Genomic DNA, 21,667 nt, shown 5'->3' on the forward strand with positions numbered 1-21,667 from the left:
TTTCACACATTCACAATAAACAAAATCACATATTTGGACTAGAAAAAAAAAGAAAAAAGAAAGAAAAACAGCATATGGCACAAGGTAAGGACAAAGCATGGCAAATAAAGAAAAAAAAATAAAAAGCAATGAGAGAGAGAGAGAGGTGCATATGAGTATGAAGAGAGCATGGCAACAGCAAAAAAAAAAAAAAAAAAAGGTGCAGCACATGGACGAAACAGAGACAGAGGAGAGAGAGAGAAAGAGAGAGAGAGAGAGAGAGAGAGAGAGAAGAAGAAGAAGAAGAAACAAGAAAAAATCAAAACATACCTACTGGAAATCACAGGTTTGATCTCTCCCTTCCCTTTTCTTCTTCTTCTTCTTCTTCTTCTTCTTCTTCTTCTTCTTTTCCTCGCTGGCTGCTGGACACTTTTTTTTTTTTTTTTTCTGCCTGCTGGAGCAGTTTTAATAAAAACCCTAGCCACTTATTTTCTGCTTCGCCTTGCCTCCTTGGGGCATGCCTCGGTGCACCTCGCGCCTTGGTGCACCTTTCCACCCTTGGGGCACTAGAGGCTGCGCCTAGTGCCTGAGGCATGCCTTTGATAACAGTGCTTTTTTCTATCCTTGTTCTTTCACTAAAGAGAATCTTATTCCATATAGCTATATTATCTACACTTTGAACATTGAAAACCACGTTCTCTATCTTTATTTTTAACCTACCTTCATAAATCCCATCTAAAATAGTCGATGGAAAATTCCATTCCTTGTTGATATAGGGTATTTTCTATCATGAGACAACACGTGTGCTAAACTTATGATATCTTCATCATGCAATAAATTATTCCCATGATCAAAAGTACCACAAAGTGAAGCACCTTAATATTCATTAGCTTTATTCAACTAATATAGATTTCTAATGAACCTATCTGTGTATAATTAGATTTGCACCTTTTACATCATTAGACAATTAATTACCAATTTTGATGCAATATTTTTGGCCAAGCACTTGACCATAATGATTTTTCCGACTTCGCTAACACAACCATTTACAATTTTTCCAATGTCTCCATAATGTTGGTGTTAAATCCTCATTAATTGTACATTGGAGATGTTATCAACAAAATGGCGTCTAAATCCTACTAATGATGCTTGACTCTACCGCCTCCTAATTTTGATACAACTTGGCTAGCCTACCACCCTTAGATTTGAACACTTTATTAAACCAATATGTCTTTTGTTGATGATTACACACGGACACTAGTATAATAGAATAATGATCACAAAGAAGACATAACACAACAAAGGGCCACATTCCTATCTCCGATAAAAGTCGTCACCATTTTTTCACTCATGCCATCTACAGAGTTGTTAGAATTACTCGTAAGATTAGGAAAAATGTACAACTACAAACTAAACCATACCACAGGACGAGGGGTTCACCCCTCAGCAAAACCCACTTTTGCCTAGAACTTTTGGTGTGCAATATATTCTTTGAAATATGAATTACAAGCTTGCTTTTTACTTTCATACGATGGAAAGAAACCCTCCATTTAATTGCAATATTCAATTGAGAAATGAGAATCAATGGGTGCCACAGTGCACCATGAACCAATTAAAACTTTAACAATTACTCAGAAGGCAGCCTAGAGCAATACTCCAATAAAATAAAAATACAAGGAAACTCTTCACAAAAATTCAAAAAAAAAAAAAAGGAAAAAGGCAAAAGATGTTGGCAACGCAGGATTGTAGGAGTAGTTGGCTAATATAAATACAAATCATATAAAAGACAAGGTAATAACAAGGAACCTCACAAAGTGATGGCTTTAGCAGTTACAAATGGTTCAAAGATTAACTACATAGTGATGTACCCATTATATGAATTACATTGTACACTTATCTCCCCCCTTCACCTTCTTCTATTGCCTCAATTCTCCTTATTCTTTTTTTTATTAGAGTGAAGACCAACATAAAACTCGATCAATTCTCATGAGTAACGATCCATTTGATATAAACATAGGGACATGCCCACTTAGGCACGTGCTACATTGGCACTTGGGTTTAGTGTTAAATGAGTAATGGGTTTTGGCACATCACTCCCTAAGTGTGTCAGATTATAGGCAAGGGTTCCCACACTATGGACGATTGTGGGTAAATAAACTAGTCCTAACACATTAGCTCTCAGATGTGGTGCATAATAGGCCAGGGTTTCCACACATTGATGGACAAGTGCGAGCAAAAAGGCTAGTATAGGAAAGTAGGGTTCGCCTAGGTAGTTGAAACATAGAATCATTGGATGGAAAGCTAATGGAGGTTGTGAATGCTATGAAGAGAAGGAGGGCAGACATAGCTTGTCTTCAAGAAACTAAGTGAACAGGGAAAAAGGCAAGAGAGATTGGTAACACGAGTTATAAGTTATGGTACTCTAGGGTTGAAAAGAATCGAAATGGGATAGGAACCATAGTAAAACCACAACACAGAAACAATGAGGTGGAAATGAAAAGAATTGGTAATAGGATTATCTTCTTGAAAGTAGCATTGGGAAAATAGACTATTATCATCATCAGTACGTATGCACCTCAAGTAGGCCTGGATGAGGAAGCTAAAAGCAAAATTTGGGAAGATATGGATGCTTTGGTTCAAGGAATTCCAAGTGATTACAAGATATATTTTCATGTAATGCCCTTATTTAAAACTTTGATGTCTCACCCCACAATATATTTTCATGCAATGATGAGCATAAAAATGTATATAAAAAACCAATTCAAACACAATTATTTTTATCATTCTATCAAGTACCTAACATACTTTTGCATCAATGCCCCATTTCTTCAGCAATCGTTTCTTATTTCCAATCTTTTTAATTAAATTCTATATATATAACTGCTTTCTTTTAAATAATTTTTTCACTTTGTTCTCACTAGTTTTGGCAAAGGGAGGCTGCAAGCTTGAGGAAGGAGTTGCAATACTTACAAGAATACCATAGGTAGAGTCAGTAAACACTTAGTAATAAATATTATGTTTAATTTATGGAGCATTCACACCATTACTTGATAATATAAGTACGGTGCAAGAATACATATATTAAAAACTATGATAATCATGCTCATTAAGTGGAATTAAGTACATTGGTGTAAAACCAACAAGACTTGTACATTTTTAATAGACTCTGGTTTCATCCCCCATCCCTTAAAAAATCCAACATTGTAGTAATTCTTATCCATTTTCCCTTGTCAAGGCTATTTCCTTAGTTCAACCATACCATCATTCATGTTGCATAGCAAAAACTCAACCACGCCCTTATGTATATGATGGATCCAAGTCATAACACTCTCATGGCATAATTAGCATCTCTTCAATTTTTATAATTGAATTTTAGTTAATTAACTTAGACATAATTTGTTTAGTTTCACTATACATGAGATCAAGAAGTTAGAATTCCTACAAAGCCAGCCTAATGGCTTTTCTTGTTCTTAAAGAACTATAATGTTAATGAATAGATATTCTACCTTGGACCACTCAACTTATTAATTCTCAAGAACTAGAACACTACCAGAGACAATATGATAACTTCTGTATATAAGGCAAGAATGCTTGACTAAACAACCTTCAATAAAACAACTTTCCAAGAAAATTATACTTTACAATATATTTTGCAAGAAGTTAATGAATAAATCAAACATGATAGATTATGGAAATTAGTGCACTTCCCTAGCACAGTAAGTGAACCAAATCCTAAATAGTGCAACTCTCAAGTAAATAATTTTCCAACAAATACAACTTTAGAAAATAACTTCTGAAGGAACCAGTGAAGCCTGACCATACACCATTCAAAGAACCATAAATAAATAAATAAATAAATAAATAAAATAATAAAAAAGGCATTCAAATATGACCAACATCACATATATATGAAGTATGGACTACATAACATCCAAATAAGGATATAAGACATGAGATATGCATACATAGTTGGGATTTTCTTTAAATTATTCAACGCACTCGTTATATTAGGAATTCACTAACACAATACTAGTAATTGTGTTAATTAATTAAACATAACAAAGGAAAAGCCTTCCAACAAACAACAAAATTTCCTTAACGTGGTGAGATCATATTACTTAATATCACAAATACACTTTGCATAAGTTTGCATACATGTGAGTGGACTAAAAGTTAGCAAGTTCAAAAGTATAGCAATTAGGATATTGAATAAGAGTTAATCCTTTCTCAATCTAAAATGAGTTGCAATCTATTGATTAGATTAAGAAATATAAGGGAGGAACAATGATTAAAGACAACCTTTTAATTTTCATAATCTAGATGGTTGATAAAGACATGCATTTTTCCTCCATTAGCTTAGAGCAAAAGAATTACAAGAAAAGTATGGCCACAAATTAAAAAATGAAGTTAAAAAGTTATGAATGCTTTATTAAAGAAGGTTCGAAAAAATGCGAAATGCTCCAATTACTCTACCCACATCTATGATTGCCACACATTGAAGATACCAAATAGCATATTTGGTGATGCTAGAAACTTGATCAAATCCCACGTCCACAAACCATATGGGCATGTCATTTTCTCGTTTGTGTTTGATCATAATAAGAAATCCTTGCATGAATTTTCTCTTCACAAAAAGTTCATGATCTTGGATGCCGGGGAAATAGTTGATGGTTGATAGGCTAAGCATGCCTTATATTTTTCAATATTTGGAAATGAATATATTCAAGGATTTGAGGACTTTCTAATTTAATTAGCTCTAGAAAGGCCAAAAACTCAAAGTTTGATAGCAGAAATTAGGGATTGTAAAACTCACGAATTAGGGCTTAAAATAACCAGCCAACTTTGATTTTGTTTAGGGGGAAAAAAACAAACAATAAGTTCCAAGACACTCCAATGAAGAAATAATTGCACTTACTAGGTATAATTGCATCACACAAATCTAAAAGAAAGATAAATATATGGAATTATTCACTTTACAGCTAACCAAAAAAATATTACAAACTTAGGCATTTATAGACTTAAGCCTACAAATAATTAAACTCCTCAATCCTAATCCTTATAGGACTTGATCTCCATATACAAAACTAAAACTAACTACTAGACTTGTTATGATTCAAAATTAAGTAGGCTTGAATTAAGACCCAAACTGTACAACCCAGCCCATTCGAAAATTGTAAAATTAGTAAAATCCCCACGATTAAATAATAATTACCGAACTATTGTAGTATTTTACTGTGAACAGAGCCTGCCAAATCATTAATTGAACTAATTCCCACATGCAGTTCCTTTATTGTTTGTGCCATGCTCCCATAATGTTTTTAAAGCAATCATCATAATTTATGTTAGGCTACATTGTAAATGTAAAATTGAAAAAGCCTTGCCTAATAAAATACAGGGCATACAGGATACTTCCAAAGCTTATATAGAAAAGCAGATTTGCAAATTTGCAAATTTTGATCAGCTTATAAAACATATATGCATCCCACAAACCAGAATCCATTTGCTAGGCTTATTCATGATTACTTGTGATGTTACTAGCCGACACTTCTTATTCTAGCCTAGAACAGCACTTCACATGATAAAAGCAAACTCATTTAAGCGAAAACCAGCTTCCCAAAATGGATTCACTCTGAGAATCAATGACTAAACCTATATTCTAAAATTACACATACCAATTATTTTTGGATATATCAAAATACCCTCAACAAAACATAACAAGAAGAAAATTATACCATACACTTCACCAGTAAATATGATCTTTCCAATGTAAAATATTAAAGGACAAAAAAAAACTTTGATAGCACACTTGACCACTCCATTGTGACATATATAGGCAATTGATGGGAGAAGAACTTTCTGGTCTGAGTGTCAAAGATCTACAAAATTTAGAAAACCAACTGGAGATGAGCCTGAAAGGTGTTCGGATGAAAAAGGTATGAAAGCCTTACTTTTTTCCAATACCTAACCTATTATTTTCAATGTCACTCTTACTTTTTTTTTCCAATACTTAACCTATTATGTTCGATGTCACTTTATGTACAAACATATTACATGCATATTTGTAAATGCAGCTCATTTTTTTTCCTTCCGCAGGACCAAATTTTAACTGATGAAATCAAGGAACTGAACAGAAAGGTTCTTCTGAAATATTGACTAAAACATTTCCTAGATCTTTTGTCAGGGATTTTTAATTTTAACTTTCTTTCATCAACTTTATTGCAGGGAAATCTCACTTATCAAGAAAATCTAAAATTGCACAAGAAAGTTGACCTTCTCTGTCAAGAAAATGCAGAATTACGTAAGAAGGTATTCATCTTGAATCATGTGTCAATATGAATATCTTCACCTCCTGTTCGGTACTGAATGCAATATTATGATGCACCCAAAAAAAAAAAAATCTCCAACACTTGGAGTCCAACCTAGCGTATTCAACACACCAATCTTAAGCATAAACCTATTGAAAAAACAGCACTGCCATATCTACCTAGGAATTTGATAAAGTGAACAGTTACTGTCTGTCTAGTAGCTTAAACATAATTTTTTGATTCCAGGCTTGGGAAGAAAGGGATGCAAGTGAAGCAAACAAAAGTTCCCACCCACCATACACTTTAAGCAATGGATACGACTTGCATGGCCCAATCCATCTCCAGCTGAGCCAGCCACAGCCTCATAGCAATGAACCACCACCAAAGTCAATGAAACTTGGGTAAGTGCTCTTCACACTACATATTATTGAGAAAATAGGAACTCTAGCAACTGACCAAGTTCTTTTAAAAATTTTCAACAGACTACAACTGCAATAACAAAGCAGTTGCCAGCTGTGAACATATACTGATCATCGCCCCAGTAACTTGCTTCACTGTTGAAAAAGCCAAACTTCTACATGATGAGATCATGTACGTTAATTATTAGAAGTATCTTTCAGCAGCAGGACAATCAAATTCAGCATGATACACTATGTAAAATAGACTTTAGAAATTGTTGTAAAATTATTGGCCAGACCTCCTATCAACGAAAATCATGCAATAATGAAAAAGCTTGGTATGAGCCAGGTGTTACCCTAGCTGTCTTAAAAATTTATTGTGATCGATGAAAATGAACTGCTTGGTTGAAATGTGAAACTTATACATATTAATTGAAAATTTTCAGCATTTTAAACATCCCAGTTTAATTATCAGTGTCTTCCTAGTGGATTACATTCTTTCATTTTGTTGACGAGAAGTTCATTCCAAAGGAAAAAATGGATGAATAAATAAAACTAAAATAAACACATGTGAAGTCTGCAGAACCCAAATAGTGTCTGTTTTACAGATTATCGAATTCAATCATTAGAAAACCTAGTTAATCAAATGGGCGTTCTTTCTTCATGATGCTGCAAACATAAATCACAATTTGTCAACATTGTAAAAAAAACTGAAGCCTCGTGCAATAGAGAGAATATATAACCAGAACCTTTGTGCCTTTGTGTAAAGCAAACAAAGTATTCAACACAATCATGAATTTTCATCATCTATCAGTTATTCCATAAAAACCAAACCAAAGAAATCTAAAAGAAAGAAATCCAGTTTGTTCGTCCAGTCAATTAGAAATGCACATAAAAAACAAAGAGAGGAAATATCATAAATTTATCATAGTCATGCAGGAATATCCTGCAGAAGGAGAAAAATCAGCATCCCAAGAATATATAGGTGCAAAAGCTATGAAGTAAACAATAATTTGTAGAATTTCCCAATCAGTGCCATACCCAACCCCTTTAGCCAGGTCTAGGAAAGAACTAGACACGTATACTTAATGCAACTCCTCAGGATATGCCGTGGGCAAAGGCCCAAACCTGAAGCTTTGGCATCCTTTCAAGATTCTTTATATAACCACTATACTTTTTCATATTAGGAAGTCCATATGAACAGCAAACCAAGGACAAAACAACTACCTCCAGCATCCTTGCCATATCTATTACCCAAATTCACTGCTATAATTGCTCAAAACCAAATTCATTGGTTACACTTAGCCCCAAAATATGATTCTGAGGTAGGAAATGAACAAACTTTAATTGATTTATTCAGCAACTCGATAGTAGCATACTTGGCCATCCGAAGGCAGAAAGCAGAATAGCATCATAAGAAGATAGGCCATCCAAGGATCAACCAAACCAACCATTAATGAAGACATTGACTTACATTGAGAAGTATTTATCGATGTATCATGACCAACCAAAAATATATTCCCCAGTTCCCAATTGAAATTCCAACTATTAGGCATACTAACAAAATGGAAAAAGGAAGAAACAGAAAAATAAATATCAATCCCAGTGACAGCAAGAAGAATAGAAATCACAGCAACAGAATCAATGAGAGTCAAAATTTCAGTCGATAAATCAAAATATATCAAAGCCAAATCAAACTGCTGATTGAAACAGTGAAAAAATTTTGGTTCAGTTCTCCTAAAGACTTTCTTCAACCTTGTAGTTTTACAGAAAACTGTATGAACCATACAATTCATGGTGAACCGAAGATTCTTGAAAAGCTGACTATTTTAAAAAATAAATAAATCTTATCACACATTTAGAACTTGTTCCCTTACTTTTACAAATTCTACCAACAACCTTTCACATTGACATTGGCAGAAATTTTAGACGTCCGACTCAAATTCTTGAAAGGCCAATTGATTATAAACATGTATATCTTTTGAATGGATATTTAGAATTTCCGGTCCAAGTATATGTAGGAATAAAACCCCTTAAGTTAAACTCCTCCACTTGAAAAGAAGTCTTCCTCGAGTTTAAAGCTTGAAACTTTATTCTCCCATGCCAAAGAAAAAAGTAGCTTGAAATCACAGTGCCTCAATCTCTTCAAGTAACTTGCTAAAAACAGTATTCCTTGAATTTTCAACAAACACACACACCCAAAAAGAAATTGTAGAGAAATTAGTATTTGTTACCCCAATAAAATTAACATGTTATAGCTCACCAAAAATAGGATCATGGAACCTATGTGTTATGGGTCCATCTTTAGATTGAATCAAATTACTTTCTTCTTTCAATGAAACTTCAACTTCGATGTTATCAATAACATGTACATTTTGCTTTTGACAATCTTTATAAACAGTAAACACAAATCTCTAAATTCCATGGATGTCTCTTGAACTTCTTGAAAACTTCCATCATCTTTGTTTAACTCCTCATTTGTATAGAGACAACCTGTTACAAATCTTTGGCCTCAATTGTCTCCATCTAATCCTTGAAGTTCACAAACCAACCTTCAAATTTAAGGTTTTGGCCCTTGGCTTTGTCCTTTGCACCATGCCAATATTACCACACGTTATTGATTGAAAATTTTATGAAGATAAGCCTGTGACAAGTTTTCTAACCCCCTATCTTCAAGCTGCATATCGTCTCAAACCTTAGGATAGTTTTTATCACCAGTTTTAAATTCCAAATAAATCTCTCATAATATCTCCTCAGTTATTACTTAAAAAAAAAAATCCTCAGAATTAATTCACTGACTAAATATATCTTTTCATTCTTGACCATATCTTTACTAAAATTCATCCCACCGACACTAATCAGCTACATCATCCAATTTTAAAGAAGCCAATGTAACCTTTTCTCACCACAATCTCATGAAAATAAAAATAAGCTTCAAGATCAAATGGCCACTTGATGAATTAATTCTTGTAAAAGTCACCATCAAAATAAGAAAGAACCCTAACTCTAAAAATAATCTTCTCTTAGGATCTTTATGCTTGAAGAGATTACTTTGCACTCCATAATATGCCATAAGAAAGCCTAGAGAAACTTAGCTCTAATGCCACTTGATGCAACATAGAAGAGTGTTAACAAGGCCAGATCACATATACAGCTTAAAGATCCTTGAATTTACAAGGAAATTAGAAAGATCCAAAAATAATGGACAATATTACCTCGACATAATGCATAAGATTCCTATTTATAAGGCCTAGAAAACCCTAATTGAACTTGGACTAAAAATCCCACATACTATAGGAATGCCTGAAAATTAAGGAAATAAAACTTAAATTAGTAAGAAAAGTAAAATCACATGATAATATTAAATCAATCCTACAGATATAAGTAGGAAGAAAAGTCCCTATGTCACAAATTAATAAGTTGCAGCAATTCTATCCAGAAGTAGGATTATCATGGAGCATATATTTATGCCAATCTAATTTCGCATTCAACAAATGCTACCATGAATGAACATGCTAAATAGGCTTAAAATTTAAATTATTTCCTAAATTCAATCCAAAATTGTTGTAAGGATATACTAAAATCCTATTGTGATTTGGAATTATATATTTTTCTAATTTCTTCAATTGAATAGAAGATTATTTCCTATATAATTTAGGATTTCTATTTAAGTATTATTTGTATTTTAGTAGGACTCCTATTGAGATTATAATTGAGGGTACTAACAATATAAATAGAAGCATTGTATGAGAGGTTATTTCAATTTAGCACATGAAAGGAAAAAGGGTAGTGTCCAAAGAAAGTGAATCTTGTCTATTGCAGCCCATGGAGGGTGAGGGTCATTGTCAATGTGAAGTTAAAGTAATAAACATTTTAGTTATGTTTAAAGGATAATGAGAGAACAAACTAATATATTTATTATAAATTAGGAGTGTGGTATTTTTTTAGTGTAATTGAGTTAACGGTTATTGCATAAAGCTTTAAGTTTAATAATGTATTTATAAGATTATAGATAGTGGAAAATGGCATGTCCATGGGCATAACTCTATGTTGGGCGAACAATATCAATATTTTTGTTTTATTATTTGTTTATTTGCTTTGTAAATTATACACTTCCAAAGTCACGACAAGATAGAATTGGCAGCAACAAGTATCTACCCCACAAAAATGTTGTATTTCTCTATTTCTACAAATTCGGAGAGAGAAGTTTCCAAGGGTCAAAAAGTTTCAAGTGTGTATTAGTCACTGCTTGCAATCAAGATGGAAATAGCCCAACCAATTTAGCATGCCGATTCAACACTTGCTATATATAAACACGTCTTATGCCGTAACTTCTATCTAGGTATAATTGTAATCAAGTATAAGATAAAATTGATAGATAAATGAAACTATTTATCTTTTTCTTATGATTTCATAGAAAATAAATCAAACTGGATTAAGTAGAGGCTTATTCTCTCCTTTGGTTGCTTTAAGTAAGCCTACAACCAAGAATGCGCTACAGCTAGGGGTGTGTGGCTTTGGTTCTGCCTAGGAACTGGAAATGAACTGAAATTGAGGTATGGTTCCAATTTGATTCTTTGAAGCTTTGATTTCGGTTTTCACGAATTCAATTTTGGTTTGATTCAGTATGGTTCGGGTTTCAATAATTTCATACAATTGTTTCTATGGAAAGTCTACCTAAATTACTATTTAAGTTTTAAAGTTAGTTGTTAATATGCAATATATCATATAATATACCTTTTAGATATCTATTAATTATATAATCTTAAAATATATATATATATATATATATATATATATATATATATAATTTAGAATTAAACATATTTTATAATGTAGTAATACAAGTATATCATATAATATTTTTTAGCTACATCTTAATTATAAAATCTTCAATTATAAGGTACATATATAATTAAAAATTAAGCACATTATATAATATATTATAGTAATACATTTATAATTAGAATTAAGAGCTGATTTAATGTATTTATAACTAAAATTATTACGAAAAGATAGAGGAATGAAAGATAAGATTAGGTTGTATATAATTCATAATTATAATATATATAACGTAATAATTGTAATATGCATAGATATTAATATTAATTTCCTATAAATACATAATTATATTGAAAGTGTGTAATATATATAATACATCATAACAAATAGATGTATAAATAAGTTCGCAGTTCAATTCTGATTGATACAGGCTTGCTACTATTCTAATTTGGTTCCTAGTGAAGAATCAAAATCAAACCTAACAATAAAATATGCTCAATTCGATTCTGATTAGTTTGGTACAATTTTTAGGTTTAGCTAGGGACCAAAGGAACCATGCACACCCCTAGCCACGCCAATGTACTTAAGTTCTGAGAAAGAAAAAGAAAATAAAAATAGTTTAAACAAATTAAACCATTTCTCCAATTTCTACCTTCATCAGAACACCTAATTCCATTTGCTGCATAATTTAGTTAATGCAAGTACTGGCAAAAATCATGCACCATCCCCACAAAAAAATTTCGAAACAAAGAACAGAAACAAGGAACCGATATAATATCACCAAACCCAAAAACTAAAAACTCCGTACAATCATCAAAAACGAAAACATGAAATATATTTCTTTATCTTCACCTTGAAGGGGAGAGAAAATCCATAGCCTAAACCTTCTGCACATAAAAGTCTAACATACATCAGAGAAAAACAAGAAACCGTCTACCAAGCAAACCTGCAAAGGAAAGAAAAAAGAAAAAACACAAAATAGGATCGTCTTGTGAGAGCCAAAGAGAAGAAGATAGATAGGAGTGCAGTTAAAACCCCCATTTACCAGCAACCCAAAAACATGGAAGGTAATGATGCAAAGCAAAGAAGGATCAATAGAAGAGGTAAAAGAAGCGAAGGAACGTACTGTGGATCGGAGAAGGACCAGAAGAGAGATGGAGAGAGGTTTGATTCTTGAAAGGACGGAAAGGAGAAAGAGTATTGGCGTAGAAAAATGTACGACGTGAAGAGAGAGAAGAAAATATCTAATCCAACTTTAATGGAATCCATGTTTAAATAGAGTTGGGGTGGGAATCCAATGTAGCTGGATTCTAAAGTTCTCCATACACCTGTTTAGTGCTGTCTGACTTTCTCCGTTTAAAATGTTTTCTATAATTATTTTGTTTTTAATTTATTTTATTTGTATTTTATTTTTTTTAATTATTAGATTAAATTTTATAAATTCAGTTGAAGATACTAAGTTATGATAGAAATTCTTCTCTTGTCGGGTTAAAAAAGAAAAAATCATTTTATTCTAACTTTTTTTTAATTGAGTTTTCAAAATAAAATTAATATTCTAATATCAATCATAAAATCGAGCGTTTATTATTATATCAAACACTTAAATTTTTAAGAAAGTACTATCATTTTAATTTCATACTATATTATATAATAATCTTTAAAAACCTCCACTCACCTAAAATCTTTCTTACGAAAAAAATTTATATATAATATTATCTATTAAATACAAGATTTACTGCATAAAATAAATTTGTACTTCAAGTTTTATATATTATTATTTCTATTATAAGATTTTATTTTAAAAAATTGTCCATAATTAAAATGTGAACAACACATGAATAGAATATAATATTATATGCTATCAAAGTGAATTAATTCGTAAGAAATTATATTACTCACAAATGATGCATCTGTCAATTAAAAATTTTATCATGGCATTTAAAAGTTTTGAGAAAACATTATAATAACTCATCATTTTATAATTTTATATAAATTTTTTGTTTTTTATTTACATTTTTTAAATAAGGTTAAAGAATTTTATTAGATTGCAATTGTTTTATTCCGTTTAGGGAGTTAGGAGAGTTGCTTACTATGTCTTTTGAAAAGAAGTCAATGTGAGTCTCTCTCTAAATATTAGAGAGAGAAAAATTCTCCCTCATCTCTTTTTTTTTTTAAGGAGAAAGTTCTCCTTCTGACAATTTATTTGGAATTGAATTTTAAAGATTAAAATTGTTTTTTTAATAAAAATATTATTTTAAATGTTATTTTATTATTTTAATTTTTTTATGATTAAAATTAATAAATTTAATTTTTAATTATTTTTTAATATTTTTTAATTAATATATTTAAAAAATAATTTTTTCAATAATAATTTAAACAGTGATATCAAACAATGGACAAGGGGGCTTTCCCCTATCCCATTTGAGGAGAGGAAAGCTTTCTCCCTTTGCTCGGAGCATTTGCCTTCTTCACCTTTAGACGTGTGTAAATAGGTTTAGGTCTTTGTCTCGTAGACAATGAAGCGTGATGAATCACTATTTTTAAGGTATTAATTGCCCCCCCTAGATTGCTGCAAGGTTATGGCAATATACCTCCAGGATACAACAAAGCCTGAAATCTGCAGCCAGCAACTCCTGAAGATTTTCCTTAAGAACTCTTTATATGAACTGAATTTAGAGAGATTAGAAGAAAAGAAGAAGAAGAAGTATATCTCTAGATTGAAAAAACTCATCCATATTTATAATGAATGAAAAGTCATGGCACCTTTACTAGATAGACACATTTGTCTATCTCCAATAGATACAACTATTTGTGTAATAGACATGTCTGTTTATTAAAAGATACCTATACAAATAGTTGTGACTATTTATATAGACATATCTATTTATTAACAGATACCTATACAAACAGTTATGACTTTTGTATAGAATGACATGTCTGCTTATTAACAGACACCTATATAAACAAGCCAGACTGTTTGTATAGAATTGACATGTCTGCCTATTAACAGACACATCTACTTGTTAATAAACACATCTGTTCGTAATTTATTTACGAAAATTACAATATGATAATTATTTTATTTTACACATATACGTATCAAGTGCTATAATAGAATTATATATATTGAATTATATATATATAATTCTATACATATTTCACTCTTGTCATTCCCTTATATTTTAATAATATAGGAATTCTTTCTCTCTATACTGTCTAACATACAAGCTATTTATAACAATCCCCCACTTAGCTTGTATTGTTAGATTCCATTGTTTCATGCATAATGAAAAGTATCTTTCGATTTAAACTTTTCCTTAGTGTAAGTATTTCAAAGTTCTAAAGAAATCATGGTGGCCTTAGCTTAAACCTAGATTCCTATTAAATAGAACCGGAAATACTACACACACGAATCAATTAGTTCGACTTAAAAAGTTCACCAAAATTTTAGCACGAATATGGCCTTGTGCTACCTCCTGTTTTCATGAACATTTACAAAAGTTATTCTCACTTTTGTTGAAGCGGCACCACTTCCTATGTTCATATAGGTGAAGTTTCCTTTGTAATAATTTTAAACTTCATTAAGAGTATAAATACTCATCCTCATTCCATTAACTTAATACACTAAGTATTTAATTATAACATTTACTAATGACTTGTTGTTACCCTTTAAACTTTATTTAGTAATAATACTATAAAGTAGGGTTCCCATCATTAGTAAATTTAATGGAATATTCTAAATCCTAATCAGCACATGTACTTATGATCATAACTCTCGAGAGCCCTTTTATTAAAAGATTTGCTAGATTATTATAGGATTTAACATAAACATGGTAATAACACCATTAGAGACTAATTGTCTTACATTTTTCATGTCTTAAGCTTATATATATATATTTTCAATTGTATATTTTACTATAAGCTTTAACCATCGTGATTTGATTATCACAATATAAAGAAATAGATAGCACAGGTTGTGGCCACAACTTAATATCCGATAATAAGTTTCTCAGCCATTCAACTTCTTTACCAACATTTGCCAAAGATATAAATTCAGATTCTACTGTAGAATAAGTTATACAAGTTTGTTTCTTTGATGCCCAAGAAACAAAACCTCCACCTAAAGTGGACACCCAACCAAAGGTTGACTTATTATCCTTAGTACTACACATCCAATTGGCATTTATAACACTTTAGGATCTCCAACCATATTTGTTTCACTAGTCAACCATATAATCACATGTTTATAACATGAACTGCATAAATAATTCACAGTCTAGATTTGTACCTTATTTGCAGAAATAAATTGCTCCATAACTTATTTAAAATGAGAGTATCCAACAATAAAGAACCAAGCTAAACTTGCACACACACACAAATGCATACTCATTTGTCTTTTTGTCACTTCTTACAAATGACTTGTAAGGCTCTTATATTTACTACTCAAAATGTATCAACCTTTTGGCCAATAAATTCATCTCTTCATACATGTAACTATTAAAAAGAATTGCATCTTTTTATTTAGTTACATCTTTTGGCCAAGAGACAACTTTTTGCATGAATACAACACTTTATATGGTTTTAACACATTTGGAAATTTATCACAGAATAATCTATAGTTTATAATTCTTTTTTTTTTTAATATCCAAACCTTGAAATTTCTTTCCAGTATTTCATACTAATATTACTAGTATAACTTGATAATTTAAATACTGCGAAAGCAATATCAGGTCTAATGTAATACATAGCATATATTAAGCTATCAATAGCATTAGTGTACTCAATTTGAGTAATTATTCTACCAAAATTTCCAGTCAATTTGCAACAAATATCATATGGAGTATTTGCTTCCCTCAATATAATGAAATTGACAAAGAGTAAAACCCCCACTATGTTACCGCTAGGTAGTTTAGACAGATCCCTCAAGGATAATAACCAAAATATAAATCTAGACAGTAATTTTAAAATTCTCCCAAGAATATATTAAAGAATAATAATATTGATTGTAGGTAAAAATGAAGAGAAGAGACAAAAAAAAAAGTTAATAGATTTTTTATTCCAAACTGCTATTTATAAAGCATTTGCATCTCTTCAAACATATACAATAGTTCACTTTGTATCTATTAGAATAATTATATCTGTTCACTTACACCTTTTAGAATAGACACAACAGTTCACTTCGTATCTCTTATAACAATTACATCTATTCTCTTGCACCTTTTACAACAGATACAATCATTCACTTTGTATTTCTTAGAATAATTACATCTGTTCACTTATAACTTTTACAACAGATACAACTGTTTACTTTGTATCTCTTAGTATAATTACATCTGTTCACTTATACCTCTTAGAACATATACAACCGTTCACTTATACCTCTTAGAACAGATACAACCATTCACTTATACCTTTTAGAACAAATACAACCATTCACTTTGTATCTCTTAGAACAATTATATTTGTTTACTTATACCTTTTATAATAGATACAACCGTTCACTTTGTATCTCTTAGAATAATTACATTTGTTCATTTACATCTTTTAAAACAAATATAATTATCGGTAATAAATAGTTCATTTTGATATCTTTTAATGAACAGATATAACTCTTTTGAAATGAGACAAATTTTTCTATCACTAATATTTTAACAATATCCCTACCTAGTTAATGATAGACACAATTATTATGAATTAGGATTTATGCATATAAAAAGTGTTTTTTTGACTTTTGCACATAAATCTTATTATCTTCTTTAACACATTCACCATGAGCTTTAGCATCATAATATAACCTTATATTTCTTCTAATTATAAGCATGTCATCAACATAAAATAAATTATCACATAAAAAACTTTTAATGTGTATATATTTCTGAATCTATTTAAAAGAAAAGTCGTATGTAGCATACAATAATTTTTTCCTATAATCATTCAAACTAGAAGTATGATGTGCTCTTATTCCTCATAATTGCAATGATTTAGGAACTACCAATTTCAAATCTTTAAACTTTGAAACAAAAATATGCAACTCATGGACTTATCCATAACAGGCATATTATTAAGTATTTAGAATTCTAACGAATTCCAGATTTCCTTTGGAGATTTGACAGAGGTAAACAAATCTTATAGTATATCTGATGAGTTATTGAGAATATGACCTCTGCATGGCAATTCATCTTCTTTTCCTGATCTGCTTTCACCTTCTCAGTGAACATAATTTGTTCCTTAATATGATCAAGTTTCACGAACCCTTGATTCATCACGGAAACAGCCTTAAACTCCATTGTAATTAATACCTTAAAATTGTTGTGGCAGTGGGTGTATAATAGGCTTTGAGGCGTGATGAATCACTATCTTTAAGGTATTAATTGCCCCCACTAGATTGCTGCAAGGTTATGGCAATATACCTCCAGGATACAACAAAGCCTGAAATCTGCAGACAGCAACTCCTGAAGATTTCCCTTAAGAACTCTTTATATGAACTGAATTTAGAGAGATTAGAAGAAAAGAAGAAGAAGAAGTATATCTCTAGATTGAAAAAACTCATCCATATTTATAATGAATGAAAAGCCATGGCACCTTTACTAGATAGACACATTTGTCTATCTCCAATAGATACAACTATTTGTGTAATAGACATGTCTGTTTATTAAAAGATACCTATACAAATAGTTGTGACTATTTATATAGACATATCTATTTATTAACAGATACCTATACAAACAGTTATGACTTTTGTATAGAACAGACATGTCTGTTTATTAACAGACACCTATATAAATAGTTGTGACTGTTTGTATAGAATTGACATGTCTGCCTATTAACAGACACATCTACTTGTTAATAAACACATCTGTTCATAATTTATTTACGAAAATTACAATATGATAATTATTTTATTTTACACATATACGTATCAAGTGCTATAATAGAATTATATATATTGAATTATATATATATAATTCTATACATATTTCACTCTTGTCATTCTCTTATATTTTAATAATATAGGAATTCTTTCTCTCTATACTGTCTAACATACAAGCTATTTATAACAATGTTATAAATAGCTTGTATGTTAGACAGTATAGAGAGAAAAAATTTCTATATTGTTAAAATATAAGAAAGTGAAGGAATGGCAAGAGTGAAATATGTATAGAATTATATATATATAATTCAATATATATTATTCTATTATGGCACTTAACAAGTAGATGTGTCTGTTAATAGACAGACATATCAATTCTATACAAACAAATACAATCGTTTGTATAGGTATCTGTTAATAACAGACATGTCTATTACATAAACATTGTATCTATTGGAGATAGAGATGTGTCTATCTAGTAAAGGTGCCATGACTTTTCATTCTTTATAAATATGGATGAGTTTTTCAATACAGATACATACTACTTCTACTTCTTCTTCTTTACTTCTAATCTCTCTAAATTCGATTCATATAAAGAGATCTTAGGAGAAATCTTCAGAGTTCTTGTCTGCAGATTTCGTGCTTTGTTGTATCCTGGAGGTATATTGCCATAACCTTGCAGAATCTAGTGGGGCAATTAATACCTTAAAGATAGTGATTCATCATGCCTCAAAGCCTATTCTACACCCATCGCTCAACAATTTTAAGGTATTAATCGCAATGGAGTCCAAGATCAAGCTTCCGTGATGAATCAAGAGTTCGTGAAACTTGATCATTTTGATGGGACAAACTATGTTTGCTGGAAAGACAAGATGCTATTCTTACTCACCACATTGAAGATTTCTTATATACTTGATCGAAGTCTGCCTGCCATTTCACCACCAACTCCAGAAGATTCGAACAAGTGAAAGCGGTCGAGACAAGCGTGAAGAAGATGAATTGCTATGCAGAGGTCATATTCTTAACAACTTGTCAGATAGGCTGTATGATCTATTTACTTCAAGTCTCCAATGGAAATCTGGAAATCACTGGCGTTCAAATACACATCAGAAAAACAAGGTGTGGATAAATTTATCATCATGAAATATTTTGAATTCCAAATGGTTGATAATATATACTTATGGATCAAGTCCATGAGTTACATGTCCTGGTTTCAAAACTTAAAGATTTGAAAGTGATAGTTCCTGAATCATTGCAAGTAGGAGGAATAATAGCAAAACTTCCTCCTAGTTGGAATGATTATAGGAAGAAATTACTGCATAACACATAAGATTTTCTCTTGAGCAGTTCGAAACACTTGCGCATTGAAGAAGAGACAAGAAATCGTGATAAGAAATTTGTTTCTGAATCTACTACAAAAGTTAATTTTGTGCAAGGAAGTCAGAATTTTCAAAAGAAAAATTCTGGAAGTAAGAGAAATTTTTACGAAGCGAACAAGATACTAGTTATGGCAAGAATAAAGAAATCAAAGAAAGGAAGAACTTGTTACAATTGTGGCAAGAAAGGGCACTACAAGCGTGAATGCAGGTTTCTAAAGAAACATAAGAAAGAAGATACGAATAATAGTGCTCAGAATTCCAATAAAGCAAATATAGTTGAACAAACTACTGAATTGATTGCAATGATATCAGATTTGCATATTGGAATGGTAACATAACTCAATATGGCTACAACAACCAAATTCAATGATTGGTGGTATGATTAGAGCTCTTGCTCATGTTTGCAACGATAAGACTCAATTTAAAAATTATGAAGAAGTTGTAAATGGGCAGAAAGTTCTAATGGGCAATCATGATTCCGCTAAAGTGGTGGGAAAAGGAAGTGTTGAATTAAACTTCACTTCTGGAAAGAAGCTATTATTAGTAAATGTGTTGTATGTGCCAGAAATAAGGAAAAATCTTATGTCTGCTAGTCTGTTGTGTAAGAAAGGTTATAAGGTCGTTCGAGTCCGATAAAATAATTGTGTCCATAAATGGACTATTTGTGGGAAAAGGTTACTCATGTGATGGAATGTTTAAACTCGTTATTAATAATATTATGAATATTTACATTTATCTTTGTTGAGTCATTTTTATCTTTATGGCATGATCGTTTAGCACATATTAGTTTTAAATCTTTAAAATTTATGGCTAAACATGGTTTAATTTCATATATAGATGATAATAAAAAAATCTTGTGAAATCTGTATTCAAGCAAAAATGATTAAGAAATCTTTTCCAAAAGTTGAAAGATCTTCTAAGTTATTAGAACTTGTGCATTCTGATATTTGTGAATTAAATGGAATATTGACTAAAGGAGGAAATAGATATTTTATAACTTTCATAGATGATTTCTCCAAATATACTTATGTTTATTTAATGAAAAATAAAGATCAAGCATTCCAAATGTTTCAGATTTATAAATCTGAAGTTGAGAATCAAAAAGGAAAAAAAATAAAAATTTTGAGAAGTGACAGAGGTGGTGAGTATTTTTCCAATGAATTTTCTTCATTTTGTGAAGAAAATGGAATTATACATCAAATAAGTGCACCTTATACACCACAACAAAATGGGTTGGCAGAAAGAAAGAATAGAACCTTAGTGGATATGCTTAATTCTATGCTTGTGAAATCTAATTTGCCAACAAACTTATGGGGAGAAGCTTTACTTACTGCTTGTCACTTACATAATAGAATTCCTTCTAGAAAATTTAAGATTTCTCCATCTGAATTATGGAAAAATAGAAAACCTAACTTGAACTATTTAAGAGTGTGGGGCTGTTTAGCATATTATAGAGTTTCAGATCCTAAAAGGACTAAATTAGGTCCTAGAGCTTTGAAAGGAGTTTTCGTTGGTTATGCCGAAAATTCCAAAGCTTATAGAATTTTAAATTTAGACTTAAATGTAATTGTAGAATCTAGGGATGTTGAATTTATTGAAAATAAATTTCATAATGACCCTATACATGAGCCCATGAATAGTTCAAGTCAAAGCAATGGTTCTAGTATTGATATTAATTTTGAATCGACGTCTAGCAACAAAAGAAAGTTAGATTCTTCTAATAAAATTAGAAGAAGTCAACGTATTAGAAAAGAAAATAATTTACATCCAGATTTTATATCTTCTCAGGCTATTATTTTTCTGGTAGAAGGCAATAGGTCAGTTGTACTTAACAAAATACCAATTTTGTTAAATGTAGAAGATGATCCTAAAACGTTTCAAGAGGCAATGACTACAAGGGATGTGGCCTTTTGGAAAGAGCCAATCAATGATGAAATGGATTCATTATTATTT

The 21,667-nt window shown here is 31.0% G+C and overlaps 1 protein-coding gene and 1 long non-coding RNA gene across 7 annotated transcripts in view; one reads left to right on the top strand and one right to left on the bottom strand.

The window, feature by feature from the left end:
• The window catches only part of LOC110649374 (MADS-box transcription factor ANR1), a 22,994-nt gene extending 15,864 nt beyond the window's left edge, over positions 1–7,130 (top strand). For 2 of the 5 annotated variants that reach the window (XM_021803914.2, XM_021803915.2), the window contains exons 4-9: positions 2,901–2,962; positions 5,813–5,912; positions 6,073–6,114; positions 6,202–6,285; positions 6,531–6,685; positions 6,767–7,130. In XM_021803914.2, the coding sequence (XP_021659606.2) occupies positions 2,901–2,962; positions 5,813–5,912; positions 6,073–6,114; positions 6,202–6,285; positions 6,531–6,685; positions 6,767–6,782 (459 nt within the window). In that variant the 3' untranslated portion in view covers positions 6,783–7,130. Of the gene's footprint in view, positions 1–2,900; positions 2,963–5,812; positions 5,919–6,072; positions 6,115–6,201; positions 6,286–6,530; positions 6,686–6,766 lie in introns of those variants that run through there. The other 3 variants (XM_058151296.1, XR_009150585.1, XM_021803918.2) reach the window with 3 other exon arrangements.
• The window catches only part of LOC110649375 (uncharacterized), a 21,686-nt gene extending 8,997 nt beyond the window's left edge, over positions 1–12,689 (bottom strand). For both annotated transcript variants that reach the window (XR_002493752.2, XR_009150587.1), the window contains exons 1-2: positions 12,591–12,689; positions 12,317–12,410 (exon numbers count right to left, since the gene is read on the bottom strand). This is a non-coding gene — a long non-coding RNA (uncharacterized LOC110649375). The remainder of the gene's footprint in view (positions 1–12,316; positions 12,411–12,590) is intronic.
• Between the last annotated feature and the right edge of the window lie 8,978 nt (positions 12,690–21,667).

The sequence above is a fragment of the Hevea brasiliensis genome, chromosome 8 (genome assembly GCF_030052815.1).
Source record: "Hevea brasiliensis isolate MT/VB/25A 57/8 chromosome 8, ASM3005281v1, whole genome shotgun sequence".
In the NCBI taxonomy this organism is placed as follows: domain Eukaryota; kingdom Viridiplantae; phylum Streptophyta; class Magnoliopsida; order Malpighiales; family Euphorbiaceae; genus Hevea; species Hevea brasiliensis.